This window comes from Scleropages formosus, chromosome 12 (assembly GCF_900964775.1).
Source record: "Scleropages formosus chromosome 12, fSclFor1.1, whole genome shotgun sequence".
Classification (NCBI taxonomy): domain Eukaryota; kingdom Metazoa; phylum Chordata; class Actinopteri; order Osteoglossiformes; family Osteoglossidae; genus Scleropages; species Scleropages formosus.
The window spans coordinates 17,345,067-17,363,399 of record NC_041817.1 but is presented as its reverse complement, the minus strand read 5'-3'; the positions used below and the strand labels follow the sequence as shown (position 1 = coordinate 17,363,399).

The 18,333-nt window shown below is 45.0% G+C and overlaps 2 protein-coding genes across 3 annotated transcripts in view; both read left to right on the top strand.

Moving 5' to 3' along the window:
- Positions 1 to 4,935: 4,935 nt before the first annotated feature.
- dnpep (aspartyl aminopeptidase) lies at positions 4,936 to 11,375 on the top strand. Its single transcript, XM_018729551.2, has 15 exons — positions 4,936 to 4,998; positions 5,434 to 5,555; positions 6,374 to 6,462; positions 6,560 to 6,673; positions 6,821 to 6,946; positions 7,860 to 7,984; positions 8,081 to 8,165; positions 8,296 to 8,403; positions 8,766 to 8,843; positions 9,015 to 9,098; positions 9,204 to 9,364; positions 10,022 to 10,061; positions 10,221 to 10,322; positions 10,415 to 10,582; positions 11,112 to 11,375. The coding sequence occupies exons 2-15, from the start codon at positions 5,474 to 5,476 to the stop codon at positions 11,160 to 11,162; spliced, it is 1,413 nt and encodes a 470-aa protein (XP_018585067.1). The 5' UTR covers positions 4,936 to 4,998; positions 5,434 to 5,473; the 3' UTR covers positions 11,163 to 11,375.
- A 1,250-nt stretch (positions 11,376 to 12,625) lies between these two features.
- LOC108920681 (receptor-type tyrosine-protein phosphatase-like N) overlaps positions 12,626 to 18,333 on the top strand; it is a 30,838-nt gene continuing 25,130 nt past the window's right edge. For both annotated transcript variants that reach the window (XM_018729610.2, XM_018729609.2), the window contains exons 1-2: positions 12,626 to 12,966; positions 18,174 to 18,224. In XM_018729610.2, coding sequence (XP_018585126.2) covers positions 12,891 to 12,966; positions 18,174 to 18,224 — 127 coding nt within the window. In that variant the 5' untranslated portion in view covers positions 12,626 to 12,890. The remainder of the gene's footprint in view (positions 12,967 to 18,173; positions 18,225 to 18,333) is intronic.

The window sequence follows — 18,333 nt, the reverse complement described above, 5'->3', positions numbered from 1 at the left end:
CCATGGGGAGGTTCGACCAACCTGCCTTAAAAAGGAAAGGCATCGGCAGGCAAGTGGAATGCAGGCTACTGTCTCCGGTACTCATTACGCTGCTTTGAGAAGATAAACAAAGGCCTCCAGCGATGATTATGTCATAAAACATTAACATCCTCCAAAGCTGCACTCTGCTGCCTCCAAGGTGAGATGCCATGGAGGACAAATGAAGATAGAGCACTGATGAAAAACAGCTCACCTCTGCCTCCTTGCTCTACCTTGCCATGCGGTGGGAAGGTGGTTTAATTCTGGGAAGTCACAAAGGGGTTTAAGGCCCAAGAAGGTTTCACCAAAGGAAAAACTTTCTCTAAAATATTTTATTTGTCAGATAACGTGGAGCTAAAGTCAGCTTTATTCTGCAATTTGTAGAAGCAATTTCACCATCTAGACCTCTGTCAAACCTCTTTGCTTAATAATTTCTCCTCACTCTTTTGATAAATTCAGCAGTTTTCTATTATTTCCCTAAATCATTGAATAAAAATCTCACTGTAAGTGTAAAGTGGAAAGATGTAAATAATAATGTTATTGATGAGGGACAATATCATCCATTTATCCATCGTCAACAACCCCTTGTCCCGAGCGGGGTCACGGCGAGCCGGAGGCTTACCCAGCAACACAGGGCGCAAGGCCGGAGGGGAAGGGGACACACCCAGGACGGGACACCAGTCCATTGCAAGGCACCCCAAGGAGGGCTTCAGCCCCAGACCCACAACACAGCGGGCACCGGCTGAACCCGCTGTGCCACCAGACCCCCCCGGGACAATACGAAATTAATTTGAATTTATTAATTAACCTACTGGGAAAAAACAGAAGACACACTAAACTTTGTATAATCAGGTAAAGGGCATCGGTGCTCAGAACACCCTGATTTATTTAAACTAAAGCAAAGTTTGGACAGCACACATGAGCTTAAGGAAATACTTAATACTTTTATTGTCTATTGAAATAACCTTCCAGTGCAATGTCTGGATCACTGTCATAATACAGACATACAATATAATTAGTGATGAAAATGTATTTAAGGAGCCAAGAGCAAATCAATGAATAACCAATTTATTTCCTTCAGCGACTTTTCGGTCATCTGTTCTCCAGGTTCACATACAATCTTGTTATAAACTAAAGGATAAAAGGCTGGAGTGAATGATAACAGGTAAAATACAATGAAAGGACTTAGACTTGTGATCTGAAAGTTGCCTATTCAAGTCCTAGGAAGGACCCTACGGTTGCAGCCTTGGGAAATGTTTGAAACACGAATGACTCCAGAATTATCTGGAGGTAAAAAAACAATAAAATTGCAGTTCGTATAGCTCTATGAACTGCAATGAGAGTAACACAGAGGTACATGGTAAGGGTAACAGATGAAACCTCAGTGCTGGTTTTACTGCCCATCCGCAGCTGCTGGTGTCACAGTTATATATAGAGTTCTGCACTAAGCGCTGTCAATGCTTCTCCTGTCTGCGGCTTCTCAGGGAGGGACTGCAAGTGACAAGGGAAGTAAACACTCCCCTCAACGGCAAAATCACCGCCCCGCTACCTTTTCTCCTCTGCTCGATCTCTCATCTCCATCCTCTGACTTTCTCTTTCATCACTATATAAGGCCTCTGCCTCCCTACTGATATGGGCTCGGAGTGCTGAAAGTCTGTCACACAGCCTGTGAGGGAAAGCAGATCAGGGCAGATTCTAATGAATGAGAGCAACTCCCCCCCCCGGCTCAGACAGACAGGGCCGAGGTACAGTACTGCCTGTTTTGGAGTTTTGCACTCTCTCTCTCTCTCTCTCGCTCTCTCTTCTTGCAGTGTCTCCAGTGACGTGTCGATAAGGAACGCTGATACAAATCGATTTCGACTGCCCCCAGAACTCTCTCCTAGCGTTGTTTTTGCTCGCCTCCTGCGCCGCATGCGAATCCTGGCGGTGTCGGAGATCATTCGTCACGCTTGCACTTCGGGGGCATCTTTCACATTTAAATTCTGGGAGGAGAATGGTGCTAGTCACTTTGAAGCAAATAAAGATGCTGGTTTGAGAAAGTATACGTATAGGGTTTTCAACCGTGTAAGTCATCCAGAGAACGTCACCTGAACATATTAGTGTCGCCTTTGCCAACACCTCCGTTTCTGCCCGGTAAGAACCTCACAGTCCGTTGCAGAGTCCAGCCGGCGACTGTAAACCTCTGATTTTTTTTTCGCCTGCAGCTCTCATGCAATGGGACCCGGGATCCAGCAGCGCCATTAGTTCAGCAACATGTGGTTCACGGTCTGATATCTAGACAGCCGTGGCAAATCGAGCGCTGGCCTTTCTGGGTGGAAGCCCTGTGGGAATGGCACGAGCTCTCCTTGCTCTCTCTTATCTCTTCTGGAGCACAAACTGCGGTACAAAGAGCAGGATTCTTTGGTGCGATAACAGCCTGGGACAGAAGAGCCTCTGGGCCACGTGTCTATTACATTGCACGGCTGAGCTGTAATCTCCCAAGTCTCACTGGAATATATATAATGTTAGTTAGAGATGCACTCTGTGCTGTGATGAAAGTCTGTTTGCTGTGTCCAAACCCAGTAAAAAAGTGCAGCAGATATAATATTCTGAATTCAGCTACAGGCCAATAATGGCGAAAACCTTGGGCGCACAGCTATTGGAAAAAACACTGGCGCATGCTGGGGCACCCAAGGTCATTCAGAGTGTTGACTGCATCGTAATAAAGGTGGAATGATGAGGAAGGTAGCAGAACCTACAACAAAGTCACTGAATCATATAACACAACACGACCGAAGCCTGAGTCTGATCACAGAGGACTGGCTTATATATAAATGAAAAAGTGAAAAGTCAGGTCACTTTACACCTGCAGCTGGACTCTGGTTTGGATATTTAAACATTGAAACCCCACACTGGAAATCCTGTCTGACGCTCACCATATCAACCAAAGTCAGCAGAATGACCTGATTAGACCCTTGGAACATGTAAGGACGAATAAGAGGATTAACAAGATAAAATGAAAATTACTGGTCAGTGCCAGTCCAGAATCAGTTTTTAATAGTAAAGGTAACAATTTATGGTGTAAGAGCTGGTCCTGGACCTGTCTCTCGTGTGTTTGGCACACAGACTCGCAAGAAAATCCCTCTGTTTTAAGTTAATACGCTGTTTGCCAGTGGAAATTCATCCTCTCGCTGTGCCACTCTGTCACAGCAGCTGCAACAGATGCTGTGGGTTGCAGCCCAAACCCAAAAGTGATTCTCAGACATAAAAACAAAAACCCAAATGTGCTGAAGACATTCCTTCTGCGCTTATGTAAGGCAAAAGAGGTAAGTTTTTTTTTTTTTTCTGCACAGACATAAAAGGGCTTGTTTCCATTAAAGGGACTAAAGAAAGATGGCACTGAATGATGATTTGCTTAAAACTTTGTTTCTGGAGCTGCAATGGATAGAAGCTGTACTTAGCAGTGATTCATCTTTAGGTAACTCAACCTTGAATAAAAAAAAAAAATTGTAAAATCGCATTGTATTTCATAAATTTTGTGATTATACCGAAAGATCTGTGTTTGTTAAAGTATCTGGAGTCATATCCTTTTGTTTGTGAGTTGCAACTCTGAAAAGGTGACATTTCTGTAAAGAAGAAGCTAAGATTACAGGGTGATGCTTTACAGGTAGAGCAGCAAACCTCTCAGCAGCACGCAAACGTTTGAATACATAAATACTGCTGAAGCCTTATGTCTGCTTTTCAAAACATACTGTATAAAGTAATTACAATATCTTAGAATTACTTAAATTTATTTCACATTAATGGGTGGCATGGAGTGAGCAGGGAGCACCACTGCTCCCCAACAGTGTCTGGCCAGGTGGTGAGAGAATGTGGGTTCGATCCACCTCTATGCGTTTCTTCCCACATTCCAAAGACGTGCAGTTCAAGTGAGAAAACTTAAAAATTATGTTTTTTTTTTTTTTAATCTTTGTGGATGTACCTGAGTAAAAGTAAAAAGTATCCATTTGGAAATGACTGTGAGAAGTACAATTCTTCTCAAGTAAATGAGTGAGTATGGGTCACTACTGCTGAGCTCTGCTCATAGGGCACATATTTTAGCTGTGGCTGAAAAGAAATTTGTGCAAATTAGTTTGTTCTGGGGGGGGATGCGCTGGCGCAGCAGGCTTGGCCGGGTTCCACTCTCTGGCAGGTCTGGGGTTCGAGTCCTGCTTGGAGTGCCCTGCAATGGACTGGTGTCCCGCCCTGGGTGTGTCCCCTCCCCCCTCAGCCTTGCGCCCTGCGTTGCTGGGCTAGGCTCCGGTTCGCCACAACCCCGCTTGGGACAAGCAGTTTCAGACAGCGTGTGTTTATTGTGTACGCTGCCAACTATTACTGACAGCAATGGCAATACCAGGTAGGAGGGTGCTTAAAGCCCTCTAACTACAAGGTTGCAGGTTCAAGTCACTACTGCTCTTATCTTACTCTTGAGAACAGTCTCTGGCTTCTAATGCTCTGATTTACATTTATTCATTTAGATGACACTTTTCTCCAAAGCAACTTACAATGTTGAGGTATTTACAAGTATTTACCCATTTATACAGGTAGGTCACTCTACCAGAGCAACTTAGGGTAAGTACATTTCCCAAGGGTACTACAGCCGGAAGCGGAAATCGAACCTACGCCTTTTGGAGCCATAACACACCTAAACGTGTAAATAAGAGGTGCGATACTAAAACGCACTGGGACCGATGCGTCCATCCAGCGGTGAATCCATAGTTATGTCGATTCTCCGATATTCCCTAAGATGTACGTCGCTTTGGAGAAAAGCGTCTGTTCAAAGAGCAAACATAAACGTAAACGATTCTGGCGCCGAGCAATAAGGTGGTGTAGTTAAACCTCCCTGCCGGCAGAGGGCGGACAGACTGAAAGCGCGTGTCAAAGTCTTGCTCCCGCTGCCTGTGTTTGCGTCACTTCCGGTTTCTGTAGGCGAACTGTGAGAAATTTCAGAGTTGGGTGCTGGTAAGAGGCTCAAGATTAAGGCGAAACAGAGCCGTGTTTATTTTATTTTATTTTATTTTATTTTTTTTTTATTTTATTTTATTTTATTTTATTTTATTTTAACATTCCGTTATTAGTCAGTGTGGTGGTACTAGACAGCTAATTCTAAGCATTGTTATTATTATTATTTACCCTGGGTGAAAAATGTATAGATTCTGTTTTAGCAAGTATTTTATATGGTCATTTTAACTTAATGGTCAGTGTTACAGCTGAGTTTTGTTGACGTATTCCCTGGCAGAGAAGTTTGTTTTAGAGTAGTTATTAAGTACATACACTGTTACCTGAATGGAATGCGGTTGGTCCTGCTCATCCAGATGGAGAATGCTGACAGTGAGCACACACAGGAGACCTGCTGAAAGATGACTTATATTGTTATATTTATACTCTTTATTCTAGTCTACCTCCTGGTCTTCCTCTCGTCCTACAGTCAGTGATCATGAAAACGTCCAAAGAAGCCATCCAGACTGCTGCCAAGGAGTTCCTGAACTTTGTCAACCGTGGTGTGTCCCCCTATCATGGTAACTATTATCTTGCCTGGTCTTTCTGCTGGTGTCCCTTAAGGCCATCAGCCCTTCGTTGTCAAGTTCTGTGAATTACATTTAAATAAGAAAGGGCTGTTTTGTGGAAATCCTTCTCTGAATATTCTGTACATTAATTGCAAAGAGTCATGCAGAACTCGTGCACACACGCTGTCTGAAACCGCTTGTCCCGAGCGGGGTCGCGGCGAACCGGAGCCCAACCCAGGGCACAAGGCTGGAGGGGGAGGGGACACACTCAGGATGGGACACCAGTCCATTGCCAGGCACCCCAAGCAGAGCTCAAACCTCAGAACTGCCAGAGAACAGGACCCAGCCAAATTCGCCGCGCCACCGCGCCTCCCCATGCAGAACTCAATAGTATAAAATGTAGCCCTGGACAGTATATGTATTACAGCTGAGTATAATGTATGGTAAGTAGTCCATGTTCTGCTTATTATTATTTGATCCTCTCACCAAATTTTCAATTCCTTGGAGAACTGGGTTATGTCTCTTTGAACCTAGAACCGGCAGTGAGGAAAGTCCTGTTTCTTGAAAATGAAACCATAAATTTAAGGTTGAAATGAAATGGCTGTTTGCTCTTCACCTGTGGACATTGATCCTGAGATAAAACCTCAGTCTTGCAGCTTGGTTGCTGATTAGATGAGTGCAGTTTAACTTCTGTACTTGTGCACATGGACTCTTGGGTTGGTACAGTTGCTCACTGTTTTAGCTACTCCTAATCATCGTTACCCCTTACAGTGACAGGGAGATTTACTGACACCTCTTGTCCCTTTTAACCCCCCCGTTCTGTCACATAGTGGTGGAAGAGTGCAAGTCTCGTCTGTTGGGTGCAGGCTTCACAGAACTGAAGGAGGCTGACCATTGGGATATTAAGCCTTCCAGCAAGGTCTGTACACCTGTGCCTGAGCGTACTGAATCAAATTGATGTACAGTAAGAACCATCACTGTGAAAATTGCCCCCATCTCTGTGTGTTTCCCTGCAGTACTTTGTGACAAGAAACTACTCCACCATCATTGCCTTTGCAGTGGGTGGAGGGTACCATCCAGGCAATGGATTCAGCATGATTGGGGCACACACTGACAGTCCCTGCCTGAGGGTGAGCACGGGAAAGGAAAAAGTGGTTAATGAGAAGAAAAATTGTGGTGTTTCCTGGAAAAACGGTTGCTAAAATCTGTGCTGAGTGGTAGATGTCAGTTATAACTCTTGCTACATTTACCCTATCCCTATGTGCATACCTGTGCAGGTGAAGCCCCGCTCCAAGAAAACACGCATGGGCTGCTTGCAGGTCGGGGTGGAGTGTTATGGTGGTGGCATCTGGAACACATGGTTTGACCGGGATCTGACCATCGCTGGCCGTGTCATGGTCAAGGTGCAGTACACTTGTTCTTTGGCAGGCTATATGTACACATGGTTGTTTGTATAGGCTTGTCTGTACTTACATTTACATTTATTCAGTTAGCAGATGCTTTTCTCCAAAATGATGTACATCTCAGAGAAAAATACAAAAAGTGCATTACAGACTTGGATACAGACACGTGATTCTCGAGTACAGTCTGTTTGTCACATTCCACCATATGAACCGTTATACATCACACAAATAGGTACCTATAGGCTTTCTGTTATTAAATATTACTAAACATAACAAACACATGTTTATTGAGTGCTTATGAAATCAGGGGTGGAGTGAGTTTGAAAGAGGTGAGTTTTGAGATCCTTCTTAAATGTAGAGAGAGATTCAGCAGTTTGGAGTGAGAGGGGGAGTTCATGCTACCACAGAAGAGCCAGAACCAAAAACCTTTGTGCTTTTCATTCCGGACCTCTTTGTGTGCGGGACCAGCAAGTGGGCAGAGGTGGAGGAGCGTAGCGGTCTAGTTGGGGTGTAACGAGCAATCGGGTCTTGTAGATATCGGGGAGCAGGTCCGTTGATGATTTTGTAGGCCGTAACCAGAGCGTTGAATTTGATCCGGGCGGCTGTAGGAAGCCAATGCAGAGAGACGAGGAGAGGAGATACGTGGGAATGCTTCAGCGGGTCAAACACGACTCGTGCGGCAGTGTTCTGTATCAACTGGGGAGGTTTTATGGCAGAGGCTGGAAGGCCAGACAGGAGAGCGTTACATTAGTCCAGGTGGGATATCACCTTGGCCTGGACCAGGAGCTGCGTTGAATCTGTTGTGAGATACTGCGGGTGGATCCGGCAGATGTTATAGAGGATGTATCTGCAAGACTAGGCTGTGGCTTTACTTCTGTACTTCTCAGTCTAACAACAATTGTCCAACCTACAGATTGAGGATCGCCTGGTCCATCAGCTGGTGCATGTGCCCCGTCCCCTTCTCAGGATCCCTCACCTAGCTATTCATCTCCAGAGGGACATCAATGATTCCTTTGGGCCCAACAAGGAAAACCACTTGTGAGTGGGTTAGCAGTGAAATTCAAGGTAGTGCCTGTGGATCTCTGGTGTTGTGTGTTGTTCTGGTCTAGTCTTAATTCTTCTCCCTTCTGTCAGAGTACCCATCCTGGCTACTGCTGTGCAGGAAGAGCTGGAGACCGGGTGCGCCTCTTCGGGAGATGCATGCAGTGCTAAGAATACGGTAACCAATGCCTGCGTGGCCCTGCGTCTAGTATCGTGTGACGTTACTATAACTGCATAAAAATGGCACATTGTGAAACCCCCGTCTGTCGCCTACCTCCATTGTTGTCACTCTCCCTTTTTTTTGTTAGGCAGAGAAGCACCATGCAGCCCTGGTGCAAGTCTTGTGTAAGGAAATAGGTGTGCAGCCTGAAGCCCTGCTGGATTTTGAGCTCTGTCTGGCCGACACACAGCCAGCAGTGAGTTCCAGCAGGCATACTGCCGTGTTCTACTCTTTATTGTGTTCTTATTACAATTTTAAAAAAAAAAAAAAAAAGTGTTACTTCAGCAGCATTTGTCTGCCCATATTATGACAATATAACTTGTGATATCTTATTTAAAGCTTGGATTGTTAGCACTCGATTATCATTCCTGTTCAAAGCTTCAGAAAGTAGTGCGTTTTCATGTGTTTTTAAAACCTGAATGACTGACTGGTTTATGATCTCAGTGATATATGTTGGTTTCCACCTGCTATAGCATAAATTAAATTAGAGATAATTTTGGGAGGTAGAAGTTAGTAGGATATTTCTTTGCTCGTCTGCACACAGCTCTGTCTTTATAGGTTCTGGGAGGTGTGTATGAAGAGTTTATCTTCTCTCCACGTCTGGACAACCTCCACAGCTGCTACTGTGCATTACAGGTGAGCCTCCATCTCCTGCCATTCTGTGCTAAATATTACCATCAAGGCTGCAAAAACATAGGGTATTTCCTTTCAGATCGTATAGTACTTCATAACATGAATGTGGACTCCAGAGAATTATTATTAAACACATAACAAACATCTATCCTTTGCCCCTCTTGTCTGTTCCAGGCCCTTGTGGAGTCCTGTAGCTCAGGTCATACCTTGGAAAAAGACCCCAACATTCGCATGGTTACGCTGTATGACAATGAGGAGGTGAGATCAGTCATTGTAAACATTACCTTTTGCCTTTGCTTGCCTTTAGCACCTTCCACCGCCCCTTGCATGTACAAATATACTATGAAAATACTTCCGATCCAGGTGGGCTCAGAGAGCGCTCAAGGTGCCATGTCCAACCTGACGGAGCTGGTCCTGCGACGCCTGGCTGCCTCACCCAGCAACCTGACTGCCTTTGAGGAAGCCGTACCACGCTCCTTCATGATCAGTGCAGATATGGCACATGCGCTGCACCCAAATTACCAGTCAGTCTCTTGCTCTCTGCATCTCACAGCCTCCAGGCTTTCTGTGTCTCTGCAGCCCAAATGTCTGTTTGTTTTATTTTGGTTTAATACTTTACCAGAGCCTGTCATATGTCAGTTCTGCACCCTGTTTCTCAAGATCGGACATAAGGCTGTAATATTATTCACTAGTGTTTAGTTGACACCTTTGGTCAAAGCAACTTGCAGTGGTAGATACACTAAAATGTACAATCTTTCAACAGTCTTTAAAGAAGAGCAATATAATACATACAAGCACAGGCTATGGGTCATCAGTTCACATATCATGACCCACAGCCCAGGAACTGTGAGGCATCAGCACTCCCCGCTGTACCTCTCTGCTGCAATTCAGTGAATTTGACACATTTCCTTGGAACAGGCAGAGTTAATATTTCGCAAAAGGAAACTTAAAAAGAAGCAGTGTTAGACTATTTTATGCAGAACAGTTTTAAAAATTTTCAATATTAAACAGTTCCTCTTTAAGAACAGGGAATACTGTATTATGAAAAGTATGGCCTTGTGTGCTATTTACAACTTAACAGATGCTTCACTGTGTGAGTCAAGTAATTGACAGGTCTTTTGTGTACCATGTGAGACACATCCACTATATAAGCTGTTATTTTTTTTTCTTTTTTATTGCAGGGAAAAACATGAGGAAAATCACAGACCTGTATTCCATAAGGTACTTTTGATCCTTTATAGATTTTTGTAACACTTTTCTAGCAAAGAAGTGCTGCACTTTCAGATTGGTATTTTTTGCCAGCCTTTGGATGTCACACCTATAATATGAACCCATAGGAGTGCAGACAGCAGAAACTGACTGACCTTTCTTCTCCACAAGGGTCCTGTCATCAAATTCAACAGTAACCAGCGGTACGCCACCACAGCAGTGACAGCTTCCATTCTGAGAGAAATCGCTGGCCGGGTGGACGTGCCCGTACAGGTAAGAGTGTTCCATTCCTGGGCTTTTGGGCTCTGTCCAGATGGCTGTTGTAGGTGCAGCTCATTGACAGCCCAGATCTTTCTATGCTCCAGGATGTGTTGGTGAGGAATGACAGCCCATGTGGATCCACTATTGGGCCCATTCTGGCTGCTCGTCTTGGCATACCAGTCCTGGACCTGGGCTGCCCTCAGTTGGCCATGCACTCCATCAGAGAGATGTGCTGCACCTCTGGAGTGCTTCAGACCACCCAGCTGTTTAAGGTATCCATTCCCACTACCACAACGTGCTATTCTCATGATTCCGGTTTTTTTTTTTTCCTCTCATTCACATGTATTAAGCTGATGCTTTTCTCCAGCATGACAAGTTGCTTACAATTATTACCCAATGGTATAAATAGGTAAATTTTTACTGTTGTAATGTAGGGTGAGTACCTTACTCAATGATACTACAGCAGAAGGTAGGATTTGAACCTGGGTCCTCCAAATGAAAGGCAGTTGCTCAAACCACTGTGTTACCTGGCTGTCATACTTCTGCTTTTCTTGGAAATACTACATACTATTCTGAACCAACCATACCAACCTCAACTGCTATTGCAAAACAGCAGTGGGGAAAAAAAAGGAAAAAAAAATAGAGTATACAACAAATTTTTTTTTTTTTTTTTTGTGTGTACTGTTTTTTTTTTTTTACTGCTGTTCTGCAATAGCAGTTCAGGTTGCTTTGGTTTTAGGAAACAACAGCAGAGCTCTTCCTGGGTCTTGATTCAGCAACCTTCTTTTGTCTCTTCCACAGGGGTTCTTTGAGCACTTTCCAGCAGTTCGAAATATGGTGACTGTGGACTAAGTAGGCAGAAATTGCAACACACTGCCTCAATCTGTTTACAAAGCCTTGGCAAGAGCGAGGAGACTCTTGATTATCTTAACCGCTCTGTCCTTCACGGAAGCTCCACTCTGTGGATGTTCATAGCCCCTATTTTCAGAAATGGTTAATCCTTTTTCCTCCTTGTTCATGAAATATTCATTTGGTTCAATGCAATAAATAAAGTACAAGAGTGAACTAATTATGACTATACCCACATTGATTTCTTTTTTCGTGGCAGGTATTTTTAAGCATTTAAGTAGCCTTTCTGTTTCCTTAAGTAGTGTTAATGGAAGAAAAGTTTGTGAACCCCTTGAAATGATCAGAATGTCTGTGAATTAATGTAGTCTAATCTTCAGCTAAGTCAGTAATAAACACACAGTGTGCTTAAACTAATAATGCACAAACAACTGTACTGCTTGTTAGTATTGAGTACTGTAATTATAGGTATGCATGACGACGCAGCAGTAGTGAAATTACAGTGCGTTTACAATGTTACATCAAAGGAATATATAAACAGCTGTAATATGTCTTAACATTTAGGTCTTTGTACAACACAATTACAGGATGGCAATTTGTGTATTATCACTCAGTCTTCATCTCTCTTTTAATGCAGGTATTTTACTAGTCAGTTAAGTGACTGCAGAGCAACTGATTTGTTTGAACCCGTGGCCAGCACAATTTAACCCCGATTAATCTGTTCACCCTGTGAACTCTTGTTCCTCTGTGTATGTAGCTGAAGCCTTTTTTTAGGGGGAATGTGTCTTTATGACTATCTGTCCACTGAAAAGGACTTGTCCAGTTGAGGGTGCTGGTGGTCTGGATCCTATCTTGGAAATACAGGGTGCGTGACACACTGCACCCTTGGTGGTATGCCACTCCATCATACGGCAATCAGACACACTCCGTCCTACACCACTAGCACCTACGCACACAAAGGGCAGTTACGGTTCACCTGAAACGCATGCAAACTCCACAGAGACTGAGTTGGGTTTAAACTCTTGTCTGGATCCACCGCCCAGGAGCAGTGTCATGCTGTCTATGTGGCTTTGAACTTGCATTTTCAGTTTTGGGGCAAGACCTAACAACCTACTAGCCCCGGAGAGAAGTTCAGTCTCCTGTTTTCATCAGTGTGTGCAGCGCTTTCAGTGGAGAGATCCCTCTGGGTGGTGGGGCCACTGGACAGGCAGCATCCAGGGCCCCGGGGATGGCAAGGTCCCACCTGCAGCACCAGAATACAAACAGCATTCCGAGACTCCGGGTTCTCGTGAGATTCAAGCTGGGCTTTTCTCGTCCATCTACTCATATCATCTGCTGCCTGGCTGCCTGTAAATGCGTGTTTACCGCAAACGATTGCGGCACAGCCCCGCTGGGGACCACTCCCCGCTCCATTCAGAACGCCCCTCCACGTTTCCGTGGCAATGACGTCATTGCGGGTCTCCCTCCAATAAGAAGCAGCCGCAGAAACGGTGTGAAGCGGCGCGAGGCTCACGATTCCCGCTCCCGATTCGCGAAGCCCGTGTCCTGGCTTTAGGTCGGAGCGTTACGGGCAGACCGTTACTGCCCGATTGCCCGGGCGACGCCGGGCCTCGGTAGCGCGTTCCTGCGCCGCACGTTCTCCCGCTGATGCGCGAGCACTGAGATAGAATAGAAACGGCTCGAAGCTTGAGGTGTGTCCGGCGCTGGCGCGCGACCTGCCGCGCGGGGGGGAACATGGAGCGCTCGCGCCTGTGGCTCCTTCTTTGTGTGATGACCGTGTGCTCCGAGCTCGGGATGTGTAACAGACACGGTAAGGCACGTACTTTGTGTGTGTGTGTGTTTGTGTGTGTGCGCGCGCGCGCGACATGAGGAATTATGCGCCGCAGAACGATGATGGGGGTGGAGCGTGAGATGCAGAAATTTTGTCATGATTATGCTGCTCTATTTACCATATTTTAATATGCTGTCCGTTCGGTGACCACAAACGCCGCACACACCGCTAATACGTGTGCATATAATCGGTGTGTTTCAAAACACACTGGCACAGACGCGGCGCGCGCAGCACTGTGTGTGTGTGTGTGTGTGTGTGTGTGTGTGTGTGTGGTGTGTTTCTGACTCATTGGTGCAGCTGCATCCGACCCGTGCCGTGGGGGAACATCGGCAGCCCCCTGGCCTGACAGGGACGGTCGACGTGCGAAGCGCTCGACACGTTTACGTTTGTTCCAACCCGTCTTCATTACTAATCTGATGTGTGTATGAAGCCATTGAAGGTGCTGCCTTTTCTTCACATGATGAAGATCATGTTGTTCTTGCGCGCAGAGTCAGTCAGTGATGTGGTGAGCGGTGCAGATGGAGAAACACGATTTGCGTCACCGCGCTTTCCATGGCACCGAGGTGTTGGTCCAGATGGGTTCTGGGCCGAGTGTGTTCATCCGGATGAGGTGGTCCTTAGTGGAAGGAAAAGACACGTATCTGCCCACTGTGGCACTGTCTCTAAAAGAGCAACCGGTTTCCTGGATGAACAGACCGGAGCTGTGAAAATGTATTGGTGTTTTAGGCGTGAGGTAATAAACCACGTTTAAAATGCATGGCTCCCCACCGCAGTGCATTGCACTGATTGTGTGATATAATTCTCTTTGGAATATATTCACGGTTGGTTTGTGGTCGCGTGAGTCGACGGAATGGAGCGTGAAAGTGCAGCAGTAACCGAGGAGTTCAGTCTGTTGAAGAAGGGGTGGAATTCTGAATGTTTATGTGGAGTGTGATGTGTTTGTGTGCTCCTGTTTCCTGCGCTAACGTGTTATTTCAAATTGCATGTGACAGACCGTCAATAAAAATTAGCAACAGGTTAAACACTCGGTGCGTTCAAGAGGGAATTCCTGCCTCATTCAAACACTCGTGCTGTGGTTTCTCTCCTTCCTTTTCCCTTTTTCTCTGTCCTCTTCTTCCTGTAATACCTCTCTGCCCTCACTGCGATGGCCTCTGTGCTTCAGCGAGTCCCATCTTCCGCTTTGAATGGAGACACCACTCTGTCATTATCCCTGTAAAGTGACACCCTACTGCTGGCAGTCTTGTTCTATGGGAGGATACACACACACACACACACACACACACACACACACCGTCACCAGGATTGTTTTAGATAATATAATAAATATGAAAAAGAATAGCCTACAGTTCTATTCATAGTAACATCAACTCCAGTGCGAGTGCCATCTACCGATGTTGCTGCTGCTCCTACTACTGGCTGTATCAATAAGTAGCTGTTCAGTGTTTTACTTCAATTTACATTTACAATACATTTATTCATTTAGCAGACGCTTTTCTCCAAAGCGACGTGCATCTCATAGAAAATACAATTTGTGCATTACCTTAGGAGAAAGAGACATAGCTGCAGATATGTGACTCTTAAGTACAGTTAGTTTGTTTCCTTCACCATATGCACCGTTCATCGACTGTTCATCACACAAATTTGATTTCCCTCTTTTTAAATGATGGACGTTTTCCTATTAGCATTCAAAAGAATGGCTATAAATGAAAGTTGAAGGGAAATACTTGCTGTGGGATGCTGTTTTGTGACTTTTTGCTGAACAGCGGTATTTCATATGTAATGAAATTACCCAGAATTTACTTTATTTAAAAGTTGAAGTTGGTTAGTGAGTGGGCTAAATTGACCCCATACTTTTTAAACAGAGACTGGAGACTGAATACTTGTAGCTCAGCTGGGATGACTCACTGGTTCAGAACCATGGAGAGCGGCAACCCATCCTGCACTGTCCCTTTGTAACAAAAAATATATATTTGTTTGCTTGGCAAACAATTTTGCAGTTTTTAACGTAGATTACAGAATTACATTTCAAATAATATGGATGGATAGAGACACTATAGAAACTGATCTTAAGTACCATCATTAAAGGCATGCTTTAATTGAAGGAAAATTTAAATTGTTTTCCGTTTGTGGAACTGTGAGTCGTTTCACATCCAGTGTCTTGGACATTATGCAGCCTTTCCTCTAAAACAATGTCAGTACACACACACACACACACACATTTTCAGAACTGCTTGTCCCATATGGGGTCACGGGGAACCGGAGCCTACCCGGTAACACAGGGCGTAGGGCCGGAAGGGGAGGGGACACACCCAGGACGGGACGCCAGTCCATCGCAAGGCACCCGAAGCAGGACTCGAACCCCAGACCCACCGGAGAGCAGGACTGTGGTCCAACCCACTGCGCCACCGCGCCCCCCCACAATGTCAGTATCTCATGAAAATCTCGATGCTTTATATGGAAGTGTACAAATGTAGAACCGAGTGAGAGAAGAATAATGTAAATTCTGAAAGATCAAACTAGATATGTTAGAATAAAGTGAGAATCCAAAGTGCAAGTGGAGCTATGGGTGTTTGGAGCCTCTGTTCTGGTGAAGGAGAGTGTGCTGGAGTGACAGAATTGCATGCAAAGAGATGCAGAGGTGAAGTGGAGAAGGAGCTGGAAAGGATTGGTGCCCCTAGATTGTGTGGTAGGTGGATCCTTTGGAAGCAAAATGCATTTGTCTATATTTAGAACTGTAGCAAAATGTTTGATCACCTTTTGAGAGTATAATATTGGTAATGCAGTCATCAAAGCTCACCATGAAAATGTCATTATTAAGGTAAAATGAATGTAGCACTCCGAAAAAAGTCCATCTGCCCATTTGTCCACTATAAGTAATGGCATGGTCAGCGCAGGGTTCCAGAGGTCCCAAAAGCATGAGGCACAAGGCAGGGTACTCTCCGGATGGGACACCACTCCATCGGAGGAGAATCGCACGGACTCATACATGCACCCCACTACTGTCAGTTTAGAGTGATGGAAATTCATCGGAAGTACACAGCTTTGGACTCTGGGAGGAAACTCAAGCGTACAGAGGGACCCCAAGCAAACTCGATACAGTCGAAACCCAGAGCCCACCAACTGTGAGGGATCTGTGCCACCGTGCTACCCTGTCAGAAAGAAACATTTGAAATCCCATTTGGAAAAGACAACAGAAATTCTTTTGTCATTAGGGAAACTCGATTTATGAACCGTAAGAAAAGCGTGCGCCTAAATACGTTTGTGTGTGTGGACTTGTACACGCTTTTACGCTCTCGGTGGTTTCCATCAGTGTCAGTAGCCAAGTTCACTCCTATCCCGCCGCCTCACCCTTCTCTCCACGGAGAGGGCTGACTCATCTCTGATGCGCTCCTCCACGTCGCACCTCTGCCAGAACCTGGAAGTCTGGAGGGCTGAAGGCGTAGGAGTAGATTGATACGGGAATATAGGCAGTCGACAAGCGGCATGCTGATGTGTAGGCCTGCATGAAAACTGAGAAAACATTCAAAGGTGCTAATCATGTCAAGACCTACATGCTACCGGTGCTCATTTTACACCTTCTGCATGTCTGCCAGTCTATCTGTTATTTTCAGTGCTTTACAGTGACCTGCAGTATGTTGTTTTTCAGCCCCATTAAGTTGATTGCTTAACTGACAAGTTTATACAAAGCTACTTAGAAGAATTTGACCCACTTCTACGCATGGGTATTTTTACTGGAGCAGTGCATTGAAAGTACCTTGCTCAAGGGTGTTACAGCAATAGCGGGCAGTGTTGTGTGAATCAGCAACCTCCAGGTTTCAACTCCGTGTCCGTAATCGCTGTGATACCTGCTGGGCCTTGATTTTTATGTTTTATTTCATTTAGTGTGCACTCAGGAAAAAAGTAAAAGTTATGTTATATAAATTTGTGTCTAATCTCAATCTGTGCTTTGCAGAAAGAGAAGCTTCACTATAATAATTTTGAAAATAGTTACTATAGACATGACAGTAACCTCAGAATTTTGTTATTTCTTTGTTATTCTCTTCTACATGGTCTAGTCATTGTGTTGATTTTGAGACCATGCCCCGAGTTAATCGCTTGTCGATAAAGTCCCCTTGATCGGCGCCTCTTTCTCTGCACTGTGCTGAAGATGTAATCCCATCCACTCTTTCACCCTCACAGGGTTCTGAGAGGAAGAGTCATATTGCTGATTCAAAACTCCCACTCAGATAACTGGGTTTGGACTGTGATTTGATTGCATGCGACCAGTACACCGATGGGCCGCCTTCGTTGTTCCAAACTCAGAGCCGCTTTCAGCCTTATTTAGACCATTTACATTTTTCAAGCAGTTGAGAAGATGGTAGATGTGGTCTTCTTCCGTGTCCTTGTATAACAAGAAGAATCATTTGACGTAGGCTGCCTGGATCAGTACAACAAGCTTAGTTTTTGCCCTTTGTGGTTGAAGCTCCATGCTGGTGTGAGGTATTGAACTTTGTGGATGAGGTATAGGACTTTGTCAGTTTCATGCTGTGCTTCTAGGCTTCTGTTGCTCGCAGCAGTTGGTCCGTACTTGACATCTTGTCTGGTTTGTGCTATAGTCCTAAGTTGCTGCTGAAACAACACTAACGCAAACATGAAATGTGTATCTCTTCAGAGCTGCTGGATCTAAGAGGGAACACTGGAAAAGATGAGAAAACCTCTGATTCTTAATGAAGAAGATGCAGATCAGTAATTCCAGCATGTCTACAATGACATTAGTACTCTAGATTGCTCATCGTAAGACTACGTATATGTTGTAGATGACTTATTGTAAAACCACCTGGAACCTGAGAGAAGGAAAATCACTCACAAAGCTGCACAGGTGTATTAGATCCCCAGGGGGGAGGTTGTGTATGAAGTATGAAGAGTGTGTTGTGAGTGTGTGTTCTCAGGTGGCCATAAGCCTAGCGGTATGAGAAATAGCAGCTTGCGTGCAACGGTGAAGAAGACACAGATGCTTCTGTGGGCAGTTGACACCCGATGGTTTCTTAAACTGTCTTAATGCATGTGACATAAGTAGCCTTGAAGATCATTCATACCCACTGACACATGCACTCATTTCTAGCAGTGTACCATGTACATTGTAGCAGAAGATTGCTCTCTCAGTACCTGAGCTTCTTCCTTTCTCTGCCTGTCTTCCTTGGTTTTAGGTTGCCTGTTTGAGAAGAGGCTGTGCACCAGGGACCAGCGTTGCTCGGATGGTATGTATCTCCAGCTTTCTCAGGTTAATGACACCTTATGGAAGTAGGCAGAGGTCTGACCCAAACAGTGCTCAAACCCCAAGATTTCCTGCTCGCGATCATTTAAAGA